This window comes from Xenopus laevis, chromosome 9_10L (assembly GCF_017654675.1).
Source record: "Xenopus laevis strain J_2021 chromosome 9_10L, Xenopus_laevis_v10.1, whole genome shotgun sequence".
NCBI lineage: Eukaryota > Metazoa > Chordata > Amphibia > Anura > Pipidae > Xenopus > Xenopus laevis.
This window is the reverse complement of record NC_054387.1, coordinates 121,621,524-121,643,026: the sequence shown is the minus strand read 5'-3', so window position 1 is coordinate 121,643,026 and position 21,503 is coordinate 121,621,524. Positions and strand designations below refer to the sequence as shown.

The 21,503-nt window shown below is 41.6% G+C and overlaps 2 protein-coding genes across 2 annotated transcripts in view; both read left to right on the top strand.

Annotated features, from left to right (window-relative positions):
* Positions 1–2,075: 2,075 nt before the first annotated feature.
* On the top strand, positions 2,076–18,268 carry LOC108701676 (NADPH oxidase organizer 1). Its single transcript, XM_018236614.2, has 8 exons — positions 2,076–2,160; positions 2,263–2,343; positions 2,740–2,815; positions 7,387–7,561; positions 12,184–12,383; positions 13,285–13,395; positions 14,174–14,291; positions 17,153–18,268. Exons 1-8 carry the CDS (start codon positions 2,095–2,097, stop codon positions 17,766–17,768), a joined length of 1,443 nt encoding a protein of 480 aa, XP_018092103.1. The 5' UTR covers positions 2,076–2,094; the 3' UTR covers positions 17,769–18,268.
* Positions 18,269–19,957: 1,689 nt separating this feature from the next.
* Positions 19,958–21,503, top strand: part of XB5835757.L (uncharacterized XB5835757 L homeolog) — a 33,598-nt gene continuing 32,052 nt past the window's right edge. The window contains exon 1 of the mRNA XM_018236613.2: positions 19,958–20,111. Within this exon, the coding sequence (XP_018092102.1) occupies positions 20,030–20,111 (82 nt within the window). The 5' untranslated portion in view covers positions 19,958–20,029. The remainder of the gene's footprint in view (positions 20,112–21,503) is intronic.

The window sequence follows — 21,503 nt, the reverse complement described above, 5'->3', positions numbered from 1 at the left end:
TGCCAATTCCATGTATAATACCCCAAAACACACAGCAGATAAATACAGTGCCAATTCCATGTATAATACCCCAAAACACACAGCAGATAAATACAGTGCCAATTCCATGTATAATACCCCAGAACACATGGCAGATAAATACAGTGTCAATTCCATGTATAATACCCCATAACACATGGCAGATAAATACAGTGCCAATTCCATGTATAATACCCCAGAACACACGGCAGATAAATACAGTGCCAATTCCATGTATAATACCCCAGAACACAAGGCAGATAAATACAGTGCCAATTCCATGTATAATACCCCAGAACACACAGCAGATAAATACAGTGCCAATTCCATGTATAATACCCCAAGAATCAACATGGCAAGAATAAATACAGTGTCAATTCCATGTATAATACCCCATAACACATGGCAGATAAATACAGTGCCAATTCCATGTATAATACCCCAAAACACACAGCAGATAAATACAGTGCCAATTCCATGTATAATACCCCAGAACACACAGCAGATAAATACAGTGCCAATTCCATGTATAATACCCCAGAACACAAGGCAGATAAATACAGTGCCAATTCCATGTATAATACCCCAGAACACACGGCAGATAAATACAGTGCCAATTCCATGTATAATACCCCAGAACACAAGGCAGATAAATACAGTGCCAATTCCATGTATAATACCCCAGAACACACAGCAGATAAATACAGTGCCAATTCCATGTATAATACCCCAGAACACATGGCAGATAAATACAGTGCCAATTCCATGTATAATACCCCAGAACACATGGCAGATAAATACAGTGCCAATTCCATGTATAATACCCCAGAACACATGGCAGATAAATACAGTGCCAATTCCATGTATAATACCCAGAACACATGGCAGATAAATACAGTGCCAATTCCATGTATAATACCCAGAACACATGGCAGATAAATACAGTGCCAATTCCATGTATAATACCCCAGAACACATGGCAGATAAATACAGTGCCAATTCCATGTATAATACCCCAGAACACATGGCAGATAAATACAGTGCCAATTCCATGTATAATACCCCAGAACACACTGCAGATACATACAGTGCCAGTTTCTTGTATAATACCCCAGAACACACGGCAGATAAATACAGTGCCAATTCCATGTATAATACCCCAGAACACATGGCAGATAAATACAGTGCCAATTCCATGTATAATACCCCAGAACACACGACAGATAAATACAGTGCCAATTCCATGTATAATACCCCAGAACACACAGCAGATAAATACAGTGTCAATTCCATGTATAATACCCCAGAACACAAGGCAGATAAATACAATGGCAATTCCATGTATAATACCCAGAACACATGGCAGGAGAGCCCACTCCAGGTATAACACCTCTCAGGTTTTTAATTAGTTTTGTTTTTGGGAGGATTAACCCTTGCAAGCCTTCATAAATATTCACTTGTATTCATAAGTCTTTGTCACTCTGAGCAACTTGCCATCCCATAGATTCAGTACCTTCCAGACCTGCTTTCAGATCACTAATACATAGACTGAAATACTGGGCCCACCACTGAAGCCTAGGATAAACCACTAGTTATTTTAACCCTGTGTTTACAACTCTGCCTACACGATGGGACTTGCGGCATCAGTTTTTGGGAATGACCCAAGTCCCCTGTGAGTGCAACAGTCCACAGAGACAATGCTACATTTGTATCACGAGATGGCACTAGATCTACTTTATATACCTTGCTGCAAGTGAGGATACATTGCTCTAAATGTAATGCTTTAAAGGGGAACTTTAAATCTTCCAGTTGGTTGTACCTTGCTATAACATTGTTCATTGTCAAACCCACATCTATAGTTTTGTGATCATTTTCAAGGGAATAAAAATAAATGATGAGTTAAAAGCAAATTGATTCCTTTGCCAAAAATGCAAGAAAAGAAAAGGAGGAGGGTTTGGTAGCCAGTCTCTAATTAGCCGCCTCCTTTCAGCCCAGCCCCATGATATAAATTGCTGAGTTGTACAGGTATTAGCTCACCTGCATTCCTGCCTCTCAGCTCAGAGGACAAGAAGGAAGATGAATTTCAGCCGATACCCAGTGGAAGCGACCGGTATTTCGATGGTGCAAAATGGAAAAATAAGGGTAATGGTACCAAAAATCATGGCTTCATGTAATAGTTTGATTGCAAATAAAGGGTAGAAATAAGACACAACAGTGAAGGCATCCTTTGCTTGCTTCCTGCAGACCTACATGCTCTCTATCCTCTGGTCGGACCGCAACAACATTCTCATATACAGAACGTATGAGGAATTCAAGGATCTGGCCGTAAGTAACTTTTATGCCTTACAAATACAATTAATATTTAATTCAAAGATGAATTGGGACATAGTTGCCCTTTAACTCCTATACTGATGCTTCTTGATGATAAAACTGCACATAGTTGGAGAACTACAATGCCCTTTAACTTTTATTCTAGCTATAAAGGCAGATGATGGGAGCTACAGTTCTACTAGAGCACAGAATCAATGGTGATTTGTAGCATTTGTTATCTTTATTTAGATTAAGGCCAGATACACCCCATAACATTGATGTTCTCACTGGAAAACAAATGAACACTGAACACCTCAACCCCACTATGGGATTTTCCATGGCTGACAGAAAACTCCCAATAATGAGCAAATACTCAGATTTAATCCCAATATTTCTCTTTTAATTATCCAGAAGCAACTGAAAAGGAATTTTCCATTGGAATCTGGGCTTTTAAATAAATCAGAAAGAATCATTCCCATTCTTCAAGGTAAGTACATACGAGAACTGTATGTAAAGATCAGAAGTGATGGTACAGTCCAGTTCACTCCTTTACCTGCTATCCTATTCCTACATTTATACTACCTTCCAAGAATTTATATTCCCACTGCTACCATAGGAACCACCTCTACCTACATCCCTACTATCCCACAGCCACACTTCCTTCCTAGGGACTATTTTCCAACTGTTACTACTATAGGCACCATCTCTCCCTACTATACCTGCTATCCCACAGTCACACTCCCTTCCCAGAGACTATTATCCCACTGTTACTATAGACACCATCTCTCCCTACTATACCTGCTATCCCACAGTCACACTCCCTTCCCAGAGACTATTATCCACTGTTACTATAGACACCATCTCTCCCTACTATACCTGCTATCCCACAGTCACACTCCCTTCCCAGAGACTATTATCCACTGTTACTATAGACACCATCTCTCCCTACTATACCTGCTATCCCACAGTCACACTCCCTTCCCAGAGACTATTATCCCACTGTTACTATAGACACCATCTCTCCCTACTATACCTGCTATCCCACAGTCACACTCCCTTCCCAGAGACTATTATCCACTGTTACTATAGGCACCATCTCTCCCTACTATACCTGCTATCCCACAGTCACACTCCCTTCCCAGAGACTATTATCCACTGTTACTATAGGCACAATCTCTCCCTACTATACCTGCTATCCCACAGTCACACTCCCTTCCCAGAGACTATTATCCACTGTTACTATAGGCACCATCTCTCCCTACTATACCTGCTATCCCACAGTCACACTCCCTTCCCAGAGACTATTATCCACTGTTACTATAGACATCATCTCTCCCTACTATACCTGCTATCCCCCAGTCACACTCCCTTCCCAGAGACTATTATCCACTGTTACTATAGGCACCATCTCTCCCTACTATACCTGCTATCCCACAGTCACACTCCCTTCCCAGAGACTATTATCCACTGTTACTATAGGCACCATCTCTCCCTACTATACCTGCTATCCCACAGTCACACTCCCTTCCCAGAGACTATTATCCACTGTTACTATAGGCACCATCTCTCCCTACTATATCTGCTATCCCCCAGTCACACTCCCTTCCCAGAGACTATTATCCACTGTTACTATAGGCACCATCTCTCCCTACTATACCTGCTATCCCACAGTCACACTCCCTTCCCAGAGACTATTATCCACTGTTACTATAGGCACCATCTCTCCCTACTATACCTGCTATCCCACAGTCACACTCCCTTCCCAGAGACTATTATCCCTCTGTTACTATAGGCACCATCTCTCCCTACTATACCTGCTATCCCACAGTCACACTCCCTTCCCAGAGACTATTATCCACTGTTACTATAGGACACCATCTCTCCCTACTATACCTGCTATCCCACAGTCACACTCCCTTCCCAGAGACTATTATCCACTGTTACTATAGACACCATCTCTCCCTACTATACCTGCTATCCCACAGTCACACTCCCTTCCCAGAGACTATTATCCACTGTTACTATAGACACTATCTCTCCCTACTATACCTGCTATCCCACAGTCACACTCCCTTCCCAGAGACTATTATCCCACTGTTACTATAGACACCATCTCTTCCTACTATACCTGCTATCCCACAGTCACACTCCCTTCCCAGAGACTATTATCCACTGTTACTATAGGCACCATCTCTCCCTACTATACCTGCTATCCCACAGTCACACTCCCTTCCCAGAGACTATTATCCCACTGTTACTATAGACACCATCTCTCCCTACTATACCTGCTATCCCACAGTCACACTCCCTTCCCAGAGACTATTATCCACTGTTACTATAGGCACCATCTCTCCCTACTATACCTGCTATCCCACAGTCACACTCCCTTCCCAGAGACTATTATCCCACTGTTACTATAGCACCATCTCTCCCTACTATACCTGATATCCCACAGTCACACTCCCTTCCCAGAGACTATTATCCCACTGTTACTATAGACACCATCTCTCCCTACTATACCTGCTATCCCACAGTCACACTCCCTTCCCAGAGACTATTATCCCACTGTTACTATAGCACCATCTCTCCCTACTATACCTGCTATCCACAGTCACACTCCCTTCCCAGAGACTATTATCCCACTGTTACTAATAGACACCATCTCTCCCTACTATACCTGTTATCCCACAGTCACACTCCCTTCCCAGAGACTATTATCCACTGTTACTATAGCACCATCTCTCCCTACTATACCTGCTATCCCACAGTCACACTCCCTTCCCAGAGACTATTATCCCACTGTTACTATAGGCACCATCTCTCCCTACTATACCTGCTATCCACAGTCACACTCCCTTCCCAGAGACTATTATCCACTGTTACTATAGGCACCATCTCTCCCTACTATACCTGCTATCCCACAGTCACACTCCCTTCCCAGAGACTATTATCCACTGTTACTATAGGCACCATCTCTCCCTACTATACCTGCTATCCCACAGTCACACTCCCTTCCCAGAGACTATTATCCCACTGTTACTATAGGCACCATCTCTCCCTACTATACCTGCTATCCCACAGTCACACTCCCTTCCCAGAGACTATTATCCACTGTTACTATAGCACCATCTCTCCCTACTATACCTGCTATCCCACAGTCACACTCCCTTCCAGAGACTATTATCCACTGTTACTATAGACACCATCTCTCCCTACTATACCTGCTATCCCACAGTCACACTCCCTTCCCAGAGACTATTATCCACTGTTACTATAGGCACATCTCTCCCTACTATACCTGCTATCCCACAGTCACACTCCCTTCCCAGAGACTATTATCCACTGTTACTATAGGCACATCTCTCCCTACTATACCTGCTATCCCACAGTCACACTCCCTTCCCAGAGACTATTATCCCCACTGTTACTATAGACACCATCTCTCCCTACTATACCTGCTGTCCCACAGTCATGGTAAACTGCTAAACAGATACAAAAGCAGCTGACCCTCCTGTAGCCTTTCTAAAGGCATCTCTGCCATAATATACAATTAATCTTTGCCTTCATTTTTAGTGCTGATAATAGTTATAATTGGCCTGAATTTATATTGTTGAAGTTGATAAAAGGATGTGAATAACTAAGTGATTGGAACAATGACAATATTGAATGTAAAGACATTTGTGGGGCTGTAAAGCACAATTTTACCCTCCCTTCCAGTAATTATAGCTGATTGTAGGTAGCCAAACAGCATGTGTAGTAAAGTCAATGACATCTTTTATTAGGAGCAGCTTAATGGCTCTTGAAAGATTATACCCTAATGGAACTCAGTTGCTCATTAAAGTGGAAAGAGGATTCATATAATTTGTGAATGTACAAATTAAAGGGGAGCTACACCATATCATTAGAAGCACTATTGTTGCACTCATGTCTATGGAGAAGGCAGTATCTGTCTATCTGTTTATATTCTATGCACTGCTGGTTACAACTACTAAAAAAAATGATGCAGAAGCCTAGCTGACTAACAGACATTTAGAAGGACTGACTTTTGCGCAGGGTGTACTGAGCTCTCAAGTGGTCGGACAATAACTTGCATGTTATTTAGAAGCACATGTTTGGGAGCGCTAGGGGGTGCAGGGTGCTAAGGAGCCTTACAGGTGAATAACCCTCATGTACACCAGCACAGGACTGTGCTTCTCCCAGCCCAAGGTGCAGAGTCCATCAAAACCAGGGATGCACTGAATACAGGATTTGTTTCGGTATTCAGCTTTTTTCAGCAAGATGCGGATTTGGCCAAACTGAAAGCAAATCCTTAAAATCATGCTGCACACGCGTATCTCTTTTCCCCTCCCCCTTACTGATTTGTTGATATGCTAATTAGGGTTCGGATTAAGCTTCCCATAGACACGACGATTGTTCTTGCCGAACGACCGATTTTAGCGAAGTCCGACCAATCCTTCGAAATTTTCATTCGGTTAGTGGTATTTGAACGATGGTACATCTTACGATTTTTCGGCCGACATCTGTCAGGAAATTGATCGGCCAGGTCAAAAAATCTTTGTCGGTCCCAGTGCAATCTATCTATGTTTACAGGACCAAGCAGGCAGCTCCCCTTTGTTTTCCTGGCAAATTGGTCTTTTTAGTTGATGGTCAATTCGTACGTTCCGAGAAAATCGTGGTCTCACGATGAGGATCGGATCTTTTAAAAATCTTTACATCTATGGCCAGCTTTAGTTCGGTATTCAGCCAAATCTTTCACAAAGGATTCGGGGGTTCGGCCAAATCCAAAATAGTGGATTCAGTGCAACCCTTATCCTTATCAAATCCCTGGAGGTAAGTGTTTAGTGAATGAGCGATATGGGTGCAGATTTGTCTTCCTTAGTGCTGTAGCTTTCATTCTGACTGCTATTGTTTTAATAAACCATAGGGTATGACACTAATGAACATGTACACACAGACTTTGCACTTCAACAAGTTACACTTGCAGCTCCGTATGTATTAAAACTTTACAGCAGGGAGAGATGAAACACCTAAATCATAACTGTCCTCTTTCTTTTATAGACATCCCCTTGATTTACAGAAGCTTCTCCAACCGCTTTATTGAGAGGCTGCATATGGTTCAAATTTACTCCGAGGAGTTGCTACAAACTGATTCAAAGATTTCTCAGAGTGAAGATGTCATTCGGTTCTTCTCCCCGACTAGTGAGGACCTTGCCCCCACCTTCGTAGACAACAGGTATCTAGCTATTGTTATATATATATATTACACACAAACACAAAACAAAGAGTGTAAGCACTAAACTGAATCTGAGAATAGATTGTATACACGTCTTATCGGGTTTCCCCAAGAATCATTAAGGCGTAGTTGCTTGACTTGTTTGGCGTGTAAGTAAAATAACAGTTTTACTTGATTCTTGAATATACAAATAGGTTGGATTATGGTGCCATTCCAAAAGAAAAGCTTTACTACAAATACACAAATACAAATTCCACAGCCTACACCAGCCATTGTTTGTTCTACACCTGCACTCAGGGCAGCCATCAGGGGGGGACAGGGGGGAGACTTGTAGGGGGCCCGAGGGTAAGGGGGGCCCTGGACACGGCACACTTACTTGATTAGCCGGCCCCCCATCTTTCTGAGAGCTGCTAACTTCGGGAAGGCATGGACGTTTAAGGGGCCCTGGCCACATTTTTTTATAACGTGGGGGGGGGCTGGCCACCAATTTTTTTTTCTCATGTGGGGTCCTAGCCACCAATATTTTTTAATGGGGGGCCCTGGCCACAAATGTTTTTATTGGCGCCCTGACCACCCAAGATCTTTTATTTTTATTAACATGTGAACCCTAGCCACCAATATTTTTTTATTTTTACTATGGTGGGGCTGGCTCTGTGGTGGGGAGGCAAGACCTTATGGGCCTTGCCGGCCGCAGCCCAGGGCCCAGAAAATTGTTGTCGTATGCCCTAGTATGCTGATAGCGTCTGCCGCACTGTTTCCCTTGTATCACACGAGACACTGTGCTTTATATGTATTTGTCTAATGGAATTAATAGAAGCTGAATATTTTTTTTTTTTCTTTTGTTACTCCATCACCTTCGCTACTCCACACATCTTCTACATTATTGTTACTGGCAGAGCTTGCAGCTTTAAGAGTGCCCCATTGTTTGCCCATTTATATTTAGGCAATGGTTATTGCATAAAGCGTTATCTGAGATAAATGTAAGCTGCCACATCTAGTCCAACATCAATAGAATAGAAATCAAACCATGGCTCAGTGTCAGGCTTGTGCTGCAAAAGCTAGAGAAGTAGTGGCTTCTATTGAAATAATGAAAATCCACTAGAGAGCAGATGAGTTTGGCTTCTGTGTCAATTTATTCAGAGATGAATGACACTACGGGGCAGATTTACTAAAGGGTGAAGTGGCTAATGCTAGTGAAAATTCGCCAGCGTGACGTCATATTGCCACTGCGCCGATTTACTAATGGTCCCTGTCGTAAATTCGCTAGTGAAGTAGACAGACTCTAGCGGTACTTCGCACCCTTACGCCAGGCGAATTTGCGCTCTGGCTAAGAGACGTAACTAAGCTAATTCACTAAGTGGCGGATTTTACTGAACGTTACCTCTTGCGCCAGACTTTACTTCGCCAGCTCGGACCAGGCAAAGTGCAATAGAGTAGATAGGAGTTTCTCTAAAAATGGTTGAAATTTTTTCTAAGTCCCAAAAAACTATGGCATTTTTTACTTTTTACTGGGTGATAGGCTGAAAAAAGATCGAAAATGTTTTCTGGGGTACCCTCCTTCCACCTTACATTTGGCACCTAAACTTTACAGTGGGCACATGTGTAGGGCAATATTAAACCTCTATTTAATTTTATTAAGTTCCACTGGCCTTGTGTAGTGTAATGTAGTTACTGCAGAATATATACGTCCATTGTACTTTAACTACACGCTGTATGCTAATTAGGCATCGCTAGTGTAACTTTGGACTGCTTATTGTATTATCGCAAGCGCAACCGTTCAGTAACCTGTTCGCAACTTCTGATCTTCGTGAATTTGCGCAGCCCTGGCGAAACTACGCCTGGTGAAGTGTGGTGAAGCTGTTGCTAGCGCATTTTCGGCGAATTTGAATTTGCCCCATGTTTTGGACCAAAGAGGTCCTTCTTCTGGTGCAGTTTACAGAACATTTTAAAGGAGAACTTAACCCTAAAAATTAATATGGCTACAAATGCCATATTTTATTTACTGTACTTATTGCACCAGACTAAAGTTTCAGCTTGTCAATAGCAGCAATGATCCAGGACTTCAAACATGTCACAGGGGGTCACCATCTTGGAAAGTGTCTGTGACACTCACATGCTCAGTGGGCTCTGATTGGCTGTTGAGAAGCTAAGCTTAGGGCTCGTCACTAATTATCCAGCAGAAAATGAGCTTCCCCTGTAATATAAGCTGATGCTACAGGGCTGATTATTAAATTCTGATGCTAATTGCACTGGTTTCTGTGCTGCCATGTAGTAATTATCTGTATTAATTACTAATCAGCCTTATATTGTGACATTTCTATTCTATGTGTACTGTATATTGTGAGTGGGTCCCTAAGCTCAGTAAGTGACAGCAGCACAGAGCATGTGCAGTGAACAGCGATGGGCGAATTTATTTGCCAGGCATAGATTTGCGTCAAATTTTACCACCTGCAAATTGTTTCGAAAAACTGCTGTGAAAATTCACCGGCTAAATAATTTGCTGCAACAAAAAAGTGGCTGGCGTAAAAATTATCACACGTCAAAATAATGTTGACGCCCATTGACTTCAATGCAAATTTTTTCGGAGTTTCTCGAATATTTCAGTGAAATGGGACAGATTCGCCCATCACTAACGCTGGCCATAGATGTTGAGATCTTCTCAGAACGATCGTACGAATTGTCCATCAACTAAAAAGACCAATTTGCCAGGAAAACAAAGGGGAGCTGCCTGCTTGGCCCTGCAAACATAGATAGATTGCACTGGGGCCGACAACGATTTTTTGACCTGGCCGATCAATTTCCTGACAGATGTCGGCCGAAAAATCGTAAGATGTACGATCGTTCGAATCCCTCTAACCGCACGATAATTTCGAAGGATTGGTCGGGCTTCCCTAAAATCGTTCGTTCGGCAAGAAGAATCTTCGCGTCTATGGGGAGCTTTAGGCAAGATCAGGTTAGAAGTGAGGAGCAGAGAAGATTCAGAATAGCAAGGAAAGCTGGGCAGGGCAAGGTCACAGCAAGGAAAGATCAAGGTTTAAAGCAGGACCAGAGCAGAACTGGAAGATAAGGCAGGACAAGACAAGATAAGGCAGAATAGGAAAGAGACTAGAACAGGAACCCTTAGCTAGGGACAATGCCGCACTGCTAGGATGGGAACCAATCCTCTGGCCAGGAGTGTTCGGAGGGCTGGCCTTAAATAGGGCAGAGTCAGCCCTGGGGCTGCAGAGGCCAGGTAACATATAGTTAACAATCCTACAGGCTGCTCACCTGGCCAAATGGTTAAGGCATTGATCCAGAAACCCAAAGGTGCCTGGCTTGAATCCCAGCAGAGCCTGACACAAGCTCATCTGTTGATGAGTCCCAAATCTAGTAGAAAATCATTTAAACATTAAATAAACCCAATAGACTGGTTTTGCTTCCAATAAGGATTAATTATATCTTATTTGGGATCAGGGTTCTATTATTACAGAGAAAGGGAAAGATTTGGATTTTTTGGATAAAATAGTGACGGCCTTTCCGTAATTCTGAGCTTTCTGGATAACGGGTTTTTCAGATAACGGATCCCATACCTGTACTTTTTGTTAAAGAAACCCTTGGAGCTACTGGTCTTCCATTGGATTACAATGTACAACCACAGTAGGGTCAGATCAGATCTACTGTACTTTTGTTATAGCATCATCACTAGGTTATTGGTCAGTAAATGCAAGCCCAAAGGCACAGACAGTGGCCAAGGCTCTCCCTTTAATGCAGATCATAATGACGCCCATTTATCAAAGGTCGAATTTTGAATTCATGAGTTTTTTAAAACTCCCATGAACTCGAAATTCGAACAATCGAAACTTGTTATAAAAATTAAATTTTTGAAACTCGGGTGAATAGGATAGACCCAAAAACTCGAATCAAATTTCGAATTTTAAAAACTTGATTCAATTTTTTTTTTCTCCAAAAAAAACTCGAATGTCAGTAAGGCTGCAAATAACTCCAAATTGATCCATGGATGTCTCCCATTGACTTAAACAGCAAATCGGCAGGTTTTAGGTGGCGAATAGTAGAATTTGAGTTTTCTTAAAGGGTCAGTGTATGATAAATCTCGAAAATCGAATTCGAATCTTTAAAAAAACTTGAATCTAATTTGAATAAATCCCTAGTCAAATTTGATTGTTTTGACCATAAAAAAACTTGAAAATGTAATTTTTTTTGATAAATTTGCTCCTAAGCTTCCCGAGAGTTTTAAGCTTTCAGTCTTCCATTTTCAAGGACTTGTTGGATTTTTGAAGTTGATGTTCATCATATATGAACTACATTTCTTGGATAGGGATTCTAGTCAGTGATCAAAACATGCAGCAAAGTCAATGGAATGGATGCTATCTTTCATATATTAGATGCTGCATGAAACTATTACCCATAGCTTTATGTATGTATTATTCACAATGCTTGTTTTACATGGTACATCATTGCTTGCCCTGGTGAATGTTCCTTGCCTTCTTCCATTAGGGACCAAATGAAAACCCCTTTTTAGGGGCTTCCAAACCAAAATTAGATCAGAGCAATGTTGGAGTCTAAGGACCACCAGGGTCAGGTCTTCCATGCCTTTAATAATAAACCTCACTGTGTGTTTGCAGCCTGGTGATAATGCCTTCAGACAAAGACCAAGTCCATAAAAAGATCAACCACAGAATGCAGTCCTCGGCACCAGTATCAGAGCCAGTGATTAGCCAGAAATACATCTGCATTGAAACATTTGAAACCAAAGACACCAAGAACAGGCCTTTCAAAGTCAGCAAAGATGAATTAATTGATGTGGTCATCAAAGATCCTACAGGTACAGTACATTGAATTAACATCAGAATATGGGCATACAGGTATGGGACCTGTTATCCAGAATGCTTGGGACAAGGGGTTTTCCAGATAATGGATCTTTTCGTAATTTACCCTAAGTCTACTAGAAAATCATGTAAACATTAAATAAACAAAATAGGCTGGTTTTGCTTCCAATAAGGATTAATCATATCTTAGTTGGGATCAAGGTTTTATTATTACAGAGAAAAAGGAAATCAGTTTTAAAAATGTGGATTATTTGGATAAAATGGAGTCTATGGGAGAGGGGCTTTCTGTAATTCGGAGCTTTCTGGATAACGGATAAAGGATCCTACACCTGTATACAATATGTGGGGAAATGAAGAAAAGGCAAAGCACCTCTCTGTTATTCAGCTTATGATATTCCTATTCCTGATCGCTGATGGTTTCATTTTATATATATAGGTATTGGACCTGTTATGCAGAATGCTCGGGACCTAGGGTTTTCCTTTAAGTAATTTGGATCTCCATACCTTATATCTACTAGAAAATCTTGTAAACATTAAATAAACCCAATAGGCTGGTTTTGCCTCCAATAAGGGTTCATTTTATCTCAGTACAAGCTACTGTTTTATTATTACAGAGAAAAAGGAAATCACTTTTTAAAATGTGGATTATTTGGATAATATGGAGTCTATGGGAGACGGCCTTTCTGTAATTCAGAGCTTCCTGGTTTGCAATTAAAGGATCCTATACCTGTATACAATATGTGGGGGAATGAAGATAAGGCAAAGCACCTCCTCTGTTATTCAGCTCCTGATATTCCTATTTCTGGTCATTGAAGGAACAGACTTCAATGCAGAGTGTTCTCTTCTAATAGATGAATTATTTGCTCTATATAAACATATTCCATTTCATTCTTGCAGGCTGGTGGCTGGTAGAGAATGAAGATAAAAGCTTAGCATGGTTTCCTGGGCCCTATTTGGTACAGCCTGAGGATGCGGCCTACAAATGCTCAGGCACGAAGTCAAGTGATGGTGAGTATTGTCTGGAATTACAGTTTCCCCTGCTGTGTGGTTGCTAGGGTACCACTCACTCTAGTTACCATGCTTTGCTTGAATGTCGGAATAACAGACAATCGCAGAAGATGTGACTAGAAAGTAAAATAAGATGAATCACTAGGATACCATAACAATCAATACGACTCCTGGTTGCTCAGGTCACTGAAATTTTAAAGGAATTGTTCAGTATAAAAATAAAAACTGGGTAAATAGATCGGCTGTGCAAAATAAACAATGTTTCTAATATAGTTAGTTAGGCAAAAATGTAATGTATAAAGGCTGGAGTGACTGGATGTGTAACATAATAGCCAGAACACTACTTCCTGCTTTTCAGCTCTCTTGGTTTACACTGATTGGTTACCAGGCAGTAACCAATCAGTGACTTGAGGGGTGGGGCATATGGGCCATAAATGTTGCTTTTGAATCTGAGCTGAATGCTGAGGATCAATTGCAAACTCACTGAACAGTTATGTCCCACGTGGCCCCCCTTACAGTCACTGACTAACTCAGAGTTAGAGAGCTGAAAAGCAGGAAGTAGAGTTCTGGCTATTATGTTAAACATCCAGTCACTCCAGCCTTTATACATTACATTTTTGGCTAACTAACTATATTAGATAATTTTTTTTATTTTGCACAGCCTATCTATTTACCCAGTTTTTATTTTTACACTGAACAATTCCTTTAAGCACTTATATAAGTATAAGGGAGACACTGTTACTTACTGTGGAACTCTGGTTTTGTTTCACCCCTCCAGGCAAATCCTATTATGCAGTAAAGGGATACCAGGCTCACAACTCTGATGAACTTTCCCTGGGAGTAGGCGTGGTTGTTGAAGTAACAGAGAAAACTGACAATGGCTGGTGGCGAGTCTGGTGAGGAATTGCTTTCTTTTGCCCTGGGAGCAATGTACAATTAGGTCCATAAATATTTGGACATTGACAACTTTTTTCTAATTTTGGTTCTGTACATTACCACAATGAATTTTCAATGAAACAACTCAGTTGAACTGCAGACTTTCAGCTTTAATTCAGTAATTTTTTAACACAATCACTTTATTTCAGGGGCTCAAAACGTAATTGGACAATTGACTCAAAGGCTATTTCATGGGCAGGTGGGGGCAATTCCTTTGTTATGTCATTATCAATTGAGCAGATAAAAGCCCTGGAGTTGATTTGAGGGGGGTGCTTGTAGTTGGAACAGACAACATGCAGTCAAAGGAGCTCTCCATGTAGGTGAAACAAGACATCCTTAAGCTGCAAAAACAGAAAAAACCCATCCAAGAAATTGCTATTGCTAAATATTAGGAGTGGTAAAATCTACAGTTGGTACATTGTGAGAAAGAAAGAAAGCTCTGGTGAACTCTGCAACACAAAAAGACCTGGACGTCCACGGAAGACAACAGTGGTGGATGATCGCAGAATCTTTTCCATGGTGAAGAGAAACCCCTTCACAACAGCCAAACAAGTGAACAACACTCTCCAGGAGGTAGAGTATCCATAGCCAAGTCTGCCATAAAGAGAAGACTGCATGGAAGTAAATACAGAGGGTGCACTGCAAGGTGCAAGCCACTCATATGCATCAAGAATAGAAATGTACAAAATGGGGGTGTGGAAGCACTCTAAAGGCTAAATAATAGTATATTAAAGTATAATGGAAGTGCTAGTTTTAATGCACATTCCCTTCCCTAGTCCCCTGTGTCAAAAGTAAGTTTACAAAACAGAGGTTTTTAGTTACAAAGTTATGATCATAAAGTTGAAAAGTCACCATACCATGTCAAGGTAAACCCTAACTTGTTTGCCTTTCGTCCATAGTGTAAAACGTCTTACTTCTCTGCATAGTAGCATTAGTTTCAGTGTGTAGGATCTATCCTCCCCCGCCAGTCTGTGGCTTTTAAGGGAGAGGAATTGTCCAAATCAACGCCCATTTTTAAAAGTATAGGGCCCCATTAGTTTGAGGGGGGTATGGGGTGCTATTAAAAACCACATGGAGCTCAGCCACAGCTTCCAGCAACAATACAAAATGGGGGTGTGGAAGCACTCTAAAGGCTAAGTAATAGTATATTTAAGTATAATGGAAGTGCTCGTTTTAATGCACATTCCCTAGTCCCCTGTCTCAAAAGTAAGTTTACGAAACCGGTTTTTAGTTACAAAGTTATGATCATAAAGTTGAAAAGCCACCATAAGAATAGAAAGGCTAGATTGGACTTTGCTAAAAAAAAAAACCATCTAATAAAGCCAGCAAAGTTCTGGAAAAACATTCTTTCGACAGATGAAACTAAGATCAACCTCTACCAGAATGATTGCAAGAAAAAAGTATGGAGAAGGCGTAGAACAGCACATGATATATAAAACATTTGGGAGGCAGTGTCTGCAGTTCAACTGCATCTGAGTTGCTTCATTTAAAATTCATTGTGGTCATGTACAGAACCAAAATTAGAAAAAAGTTATCTCTGTCCAAATATTTATGGACCTAACTGTAGTTCTGCAAGATGTTGCCTAAGGGGGTCAAGTTTCATTGAACCTGACAATGGTTGGTCTTAAAGTAATATGGCATCACTGTTTTCCCCCAGAGCAGCATTACCTGGGTATACTACTACACTCATCCAAGTGACTTTAGTAAGACTTACACCTAACTGATTCCTTGGCAGGGGCAACCAAAAAACATATCTGACCCTTTGAAGTCTCAGGGGCAGATTTATTAATGGACAAATAAGAAATTGGAATTCAAAATTATTATTTTTTGGTCAAAATTCTCAAATTGGAATTGTGAATTATCCAAACTCGATTTGAATTTCAATTTAAATTAGAATTTGGAGATTTATCAAATCATTTACCCTGGGAATAATTCAAATTCGACTATTCGCCGAGTTCATGTATAAGTCAATGGGACAGGTCAAGTGACCAATTTGAAGATGTTATTATCCTGACATTCGAGTCAGTTCGAGTTTAGTCTAATTCGATTTGAGTTTTGGGGTCGGTAATATTCGTTCGAGTTTTAGATAATCGATTTTTTTCTTAAATAACCTTCCAATCGAATTTAGAGTATATTCACATTTATTAGAGTTAAAAAAACTCACATGAATTCAAAATTCGACCTTGGATAAATGGGCCTCTCCAGCGCCGTTTCGGTATGCATTGCCGCCTGAGGCGGCTCCAGTAATGCCGCCCCCCCAGCCCGATTCGATTTCCGGGGGGGAGGCAGCAACGCTAGTGCGGAGAGCGCAATTGCGCTCTCTCGCCCTAGTAAAGCTGAATTTCCGGTTCAAAAACCGGAAATTCGGCTCTTAAAGGCACCAGGAGCGGCTTTTTGCCGCCCCTGGAAACCTAGCTGGCGATGCCGCCTGAGGCGAGCGCCTCAGCTCGCCTCATTGGCGGATCGCCCCTGGGCCTCTCAGTGTCTCTTTTGGGAAATGAGTAGGGTTGGCACCTTTTCTGAAAACTTTTACCGGCCGGGGGGTGGGAACAAAAGGGGCGGTCCGTGATGCAAAGGGGGTGGAGCCACGTACAGTGCAGAAAAAGGGGGCGGAGCAACATCGCGCGATGACCAGAAGGATGAAAAAAAAGTAAGTTCTGAGCGAATTGGGGGCGGGCTGAGGGATTTACATTGCATTGCCGGTAAATTTATAATACCGGCCCCGGCCTTGGCAGGTGTTTTACCGGCTAGACTGGCCGGGTGGCAACCCTAGGAATCAGTGGAAGTCACCTAAACTGTTGATATTTTGCCTTTTCCTTAGTTACAATGGTCGGTGCGGTTACGTTCCATCTATGTTCCTGAAGCCATACTGCAACCCCCACCAGCAACTGCAGGTCACCTTTGCTCATTCCAGATTTGGATCCGCCCCCAACCTCCACAAGGATCCAAGCTGCCTCGGTGGAATCCATGATCCTGGTACTGAAGACAGACAGTCTGGATCTGAGAATGGGAATAGTGACATGTCTGTTAGCTGGAGAAGGTCTCGTTCCATGGGTGAGTTCAAAGATTTTCAAGAATTTCATGGAGACGTCCTGGAGACAAGATCTTTTATAGAAGGTTTCGCTGCATGGCAAGTCCCTCAGCATGATGATTATCCCTTGCCAACTACAGAAAGCAACAACAGTGAAAAGATCACAATTATTATATCACCAGATGATGATGAAAGAGCGAACCAAAGCCAAACAGATTCCACACAAAGCAGCCTAAGAAAAGATTCTGGGCTGGATCAAACGCATTCTGCTACAGGTTTCTACGTTTCACGTTTTTCACCAGACACCATGTCCAACACCAGACCACCAATGGTGCCTCCAAGGCCAACACGCCAAGAAATACTAACCAGGTGCACCACCATAACCAAAACGGCTTCCCAAATCTAATACGTAGTTGCCAAAAAAGTAACCAAAAAAGTATTTAAAGGACCACTATATCCTCAATTGTTTTTTTCTGTAGAACAGTTTGTACTACTGTGGAATGCCAATGCTGATGTAGAATGTATACTTTATTGGGCACCTGCAGAGGCCCCCTCCTGACCTGCATCACCTGCACTGCCGAATATGGCTCCCTCCCGGCTTCAGAAGGACGTGTAAGTTCTATATGGAAGGGATTACTGAGAGCTGCACTTAAACAGCAGCACATCAGCCATAAAGAAAAAGATGGCTCCCCAAAAAGATTTACTAACATAGGCATGGCGCGAGTGCAGTTACCCATAACCACCAACCAAATCCTTGCTCTTTGTCAAGTAGCTGTCTCAACGGCTGTGCATAATTAACCATTTATATATCAGTGTATATGGTTTATATGGTATGTAATTAATACTTTATAATGCTATGTTTTGTATCTACCTTGTCTGTAATAAACAATACGTTTTTCATCTTAAGATGGCTTTCTTTTTTTGCTTGCAGAAAGATTGTGCAGGCCGTATGTATGGAAGAGAGATGCCATAAAACTATGGCAGCATAGTTATTCCCTGTACTAAGCACAATTCAGCAGGAACAGCCCCTAAGTTTGCTCATAGGGGTCCGTTTACTAAAGTGCGGTAAATCTGACTTTAAGTTTCCGCATGTTATCGCTGAGAATATTTTTACGCCAGAATATTCACAGCAACTAAGTTTACTAAACAGCGATACACTCAGAAGTCTTACGTTAGCGGTAATTTTAGCGAGTTGCGAATTTTCGGGCGAAAAATTTAGTTTTTTCGAATATTTATGCTATAAAATAGTCTTCTTTTATGGCGGTTATTATGGCAATTTTTACTGTGACATTTATGGCCAGAAATGCGCCTTCAAAACTCATAAACTTTATTGACTGATGATTATACCATCCAACAACATCACCAGAGTAACACCAATCAAACATGTCTGCATCATATAAACCCTTCTGCCAATAGAATCATAGGAACAAGAAATCATACCAGTCAATCTCTTTGCTTCATAGAAATGCACAGTTTAATGTAGCCAATCACAATGAAACCAAAAAAGTGTAGCGGCTGACGAATCCTTGGACTGTGATGCCCGCTGCCAATAATACGACTCTGAGCTGAAACTGCTGCTGTTGCACCAGATAGAAGCAGAAGCAAAAACCTCCTGTCAGCAATAGCTACAGATCTCTCTCCTGTCAGCAAAGAATGATGGGTAAAAAAAACAGTATTATGGGATATTTCCTGCCCCTTGAGAATTTTCTGGCGAAAAAAATACTTTTACGCCACTACATAGGTGGCGGTAAAAGTTTGCGAATATTCTGGCGTTAATTTTGTCTTTAGCACATTTCGCTGTTTATTAAACCATGCGTTAATGTGAACGTAGTGTTATTTTCAGCAAATGCGATAACTGGCGAACAATTATTCTTGAGCATGAAAATTCGCAAATTTATATTTACCGCAGGTTAGTAAACTGGTGATAGCATATTTGGCGAAAATTCTGTCTATATATTGTGCGAATATTTTTAACGCACTTTAGTAAACGGACCCCATAGTCTGTACAGAGAGATCCCATAAAACTATGGCAGTATAGTTATTCCCCTGTACTAAGCACAATTCTGCAGGAACAGCCCCTAAATTTGCTCATAGTCTGTACAGAGAGATACCATAAAACTATGGCAGCATAGGTATTCCCTGTACTAAGCACAATTCTGCAGGAACAGTCCCCTAAGTTTGCTCATAGTCTGTACAGAGAGATCCCATAAAACTATGGCAGCAAAGGTATCCCCTGTACTAAGCACAATTTAGCAGGAACAGCCCCCTAAGTTTGATCATAGTCTGTACAGAGAGATCCCATAAAACTATGGCAGCAAAGGTATTCCCTGTACTAAGCACAATTCAGCAGGAACAGTCCCTAAGTTTGATCATAGTCTGTACAGAGAGATCCCATAAAACTATGGCAGCATAGGTATTCCCCTGTACTAAGCACAATTCAGCAGGAACAGAACCCTAAATTTACTCATAGGCTGTACAGAGATATACCATAAAACTAAGGCAGCATAGTGATTCTGCTACTACTTTCACAAGGAAACAAACAGCGCTGCACAGATGACGTGATCACTTCGCGTAGAAAGCCAAGTGACAAGCAGATCATCCAATCAGCACCCACTTTAGCAAGAGAAACCGAAAACGACGTCTCGCTTGTCTAAAGCCCCTGTTGCTATGGAGACCGCAGTTGCCGGATATGCGTCACGTCCCGGAAGTACTAGGCAGCTGGCGCGAAAGTTTGGAAAGGAAAGAGAAGGTAGGAATTGCAGTACCGCCCGGGGATGCAGAAATGACAGAGGGACCGGGGGAATGAGAGCAGACTCGCTCGGAAGGGCCATATCAGGGGCTGGTGGGGTATTAGTAAGGGAACGTGTATAGGGAGCTTGAGACATTAAATGGGCGCGTACAACTGATTTAACGATGTCGTTGTTGTTCTTTTGTCAAATATTAGCTAGTTTTTTGGTGGGGCCCAGAAATCTCTACTTATGTTGTCTGTTAAACCTCCTCGCTCCTTATTTATATGATTAGCTGGTCACGTGGTGCCCTGTAACAACCAATCACAGCCGTTGGCTCTCTAACCCTTTCTACATTTAAATGGGACTCCTGGGAACAAAAGCTTGTGGGCCTCTGTTTTATCTATATGGGACCCCCTACCCTGTCTCTCTGGGAGATGATTAAAAGGAAAATTAAACCCTCACTAGCAAAGTTTTTGCTTTTAGACGCAGTGCTAATTCATGGATTCCTTGTGCGCAGAGCTTACCATCAGTCTGCCCAGAGCAGCCCTTGTGTTGTCTTCCCTAGGCCGGCATGTGCCATAACAGAGGGCAACTGGGCAACTTTGCCTATTTTACTCATAAATTCAACTTCATGTTCTAAAATCCATTCTTATTAATTACTGAATTGTTTTCAATAGTCATATAACTAATTATAAGGGATAATGTACCCCCTACTGTAAATGATAAGGATATTAGAAGTCACTGAGGGGTTTTGTGACCATATAAAGACACAAGGCTGCAGGCTGAGTTATACAGGGAACTCTGAGTATCACTCATGTATTATAAGGTATAATGTACCCCCTACTGTAAATGATAAGGATATTAGAAGTCACTGAGGGTTGTTCTGTGACCATATAAAGGCACAAGGCTGCAGGCTGAGTTATACAGGGAACTCTGAGTATCACTCATGTATTATAAGGGATAATGTACCCCCTACTGTAAATGATAAGGATATTAGAAGTCACTGAGGGGTTGTTCTGTGACTATATAAAGGCACAAGGCTGCAGGCTGAGTTATACAGGGAACTCTGAGTATCACTCATGTATTATAAGGGATAATGTACCCCCTACTGTAAATGATAAGGATATTAGAAGTTACTGAGGGTTATGTGAATATATAAAGGCTGTAGGATGAGTTATGCAGGTCAGGAAATTCCATGCCATGTGAATATCTTGCACTTTCCAGATTATATCTGTATAATATACAAAAGTCATGAAAATCCTGTAAATTATATCCTTATAAACAGTGAGTTCGATGTCATTTCTGTCACATGACTCACTGAAACTTGTGTATTATATTAAATAAAGTACCCCCTGTTGCAAAATATGAGGATATTAGAAGTTACCTCGGAGTTCCATGACCCGGCCTTCGGC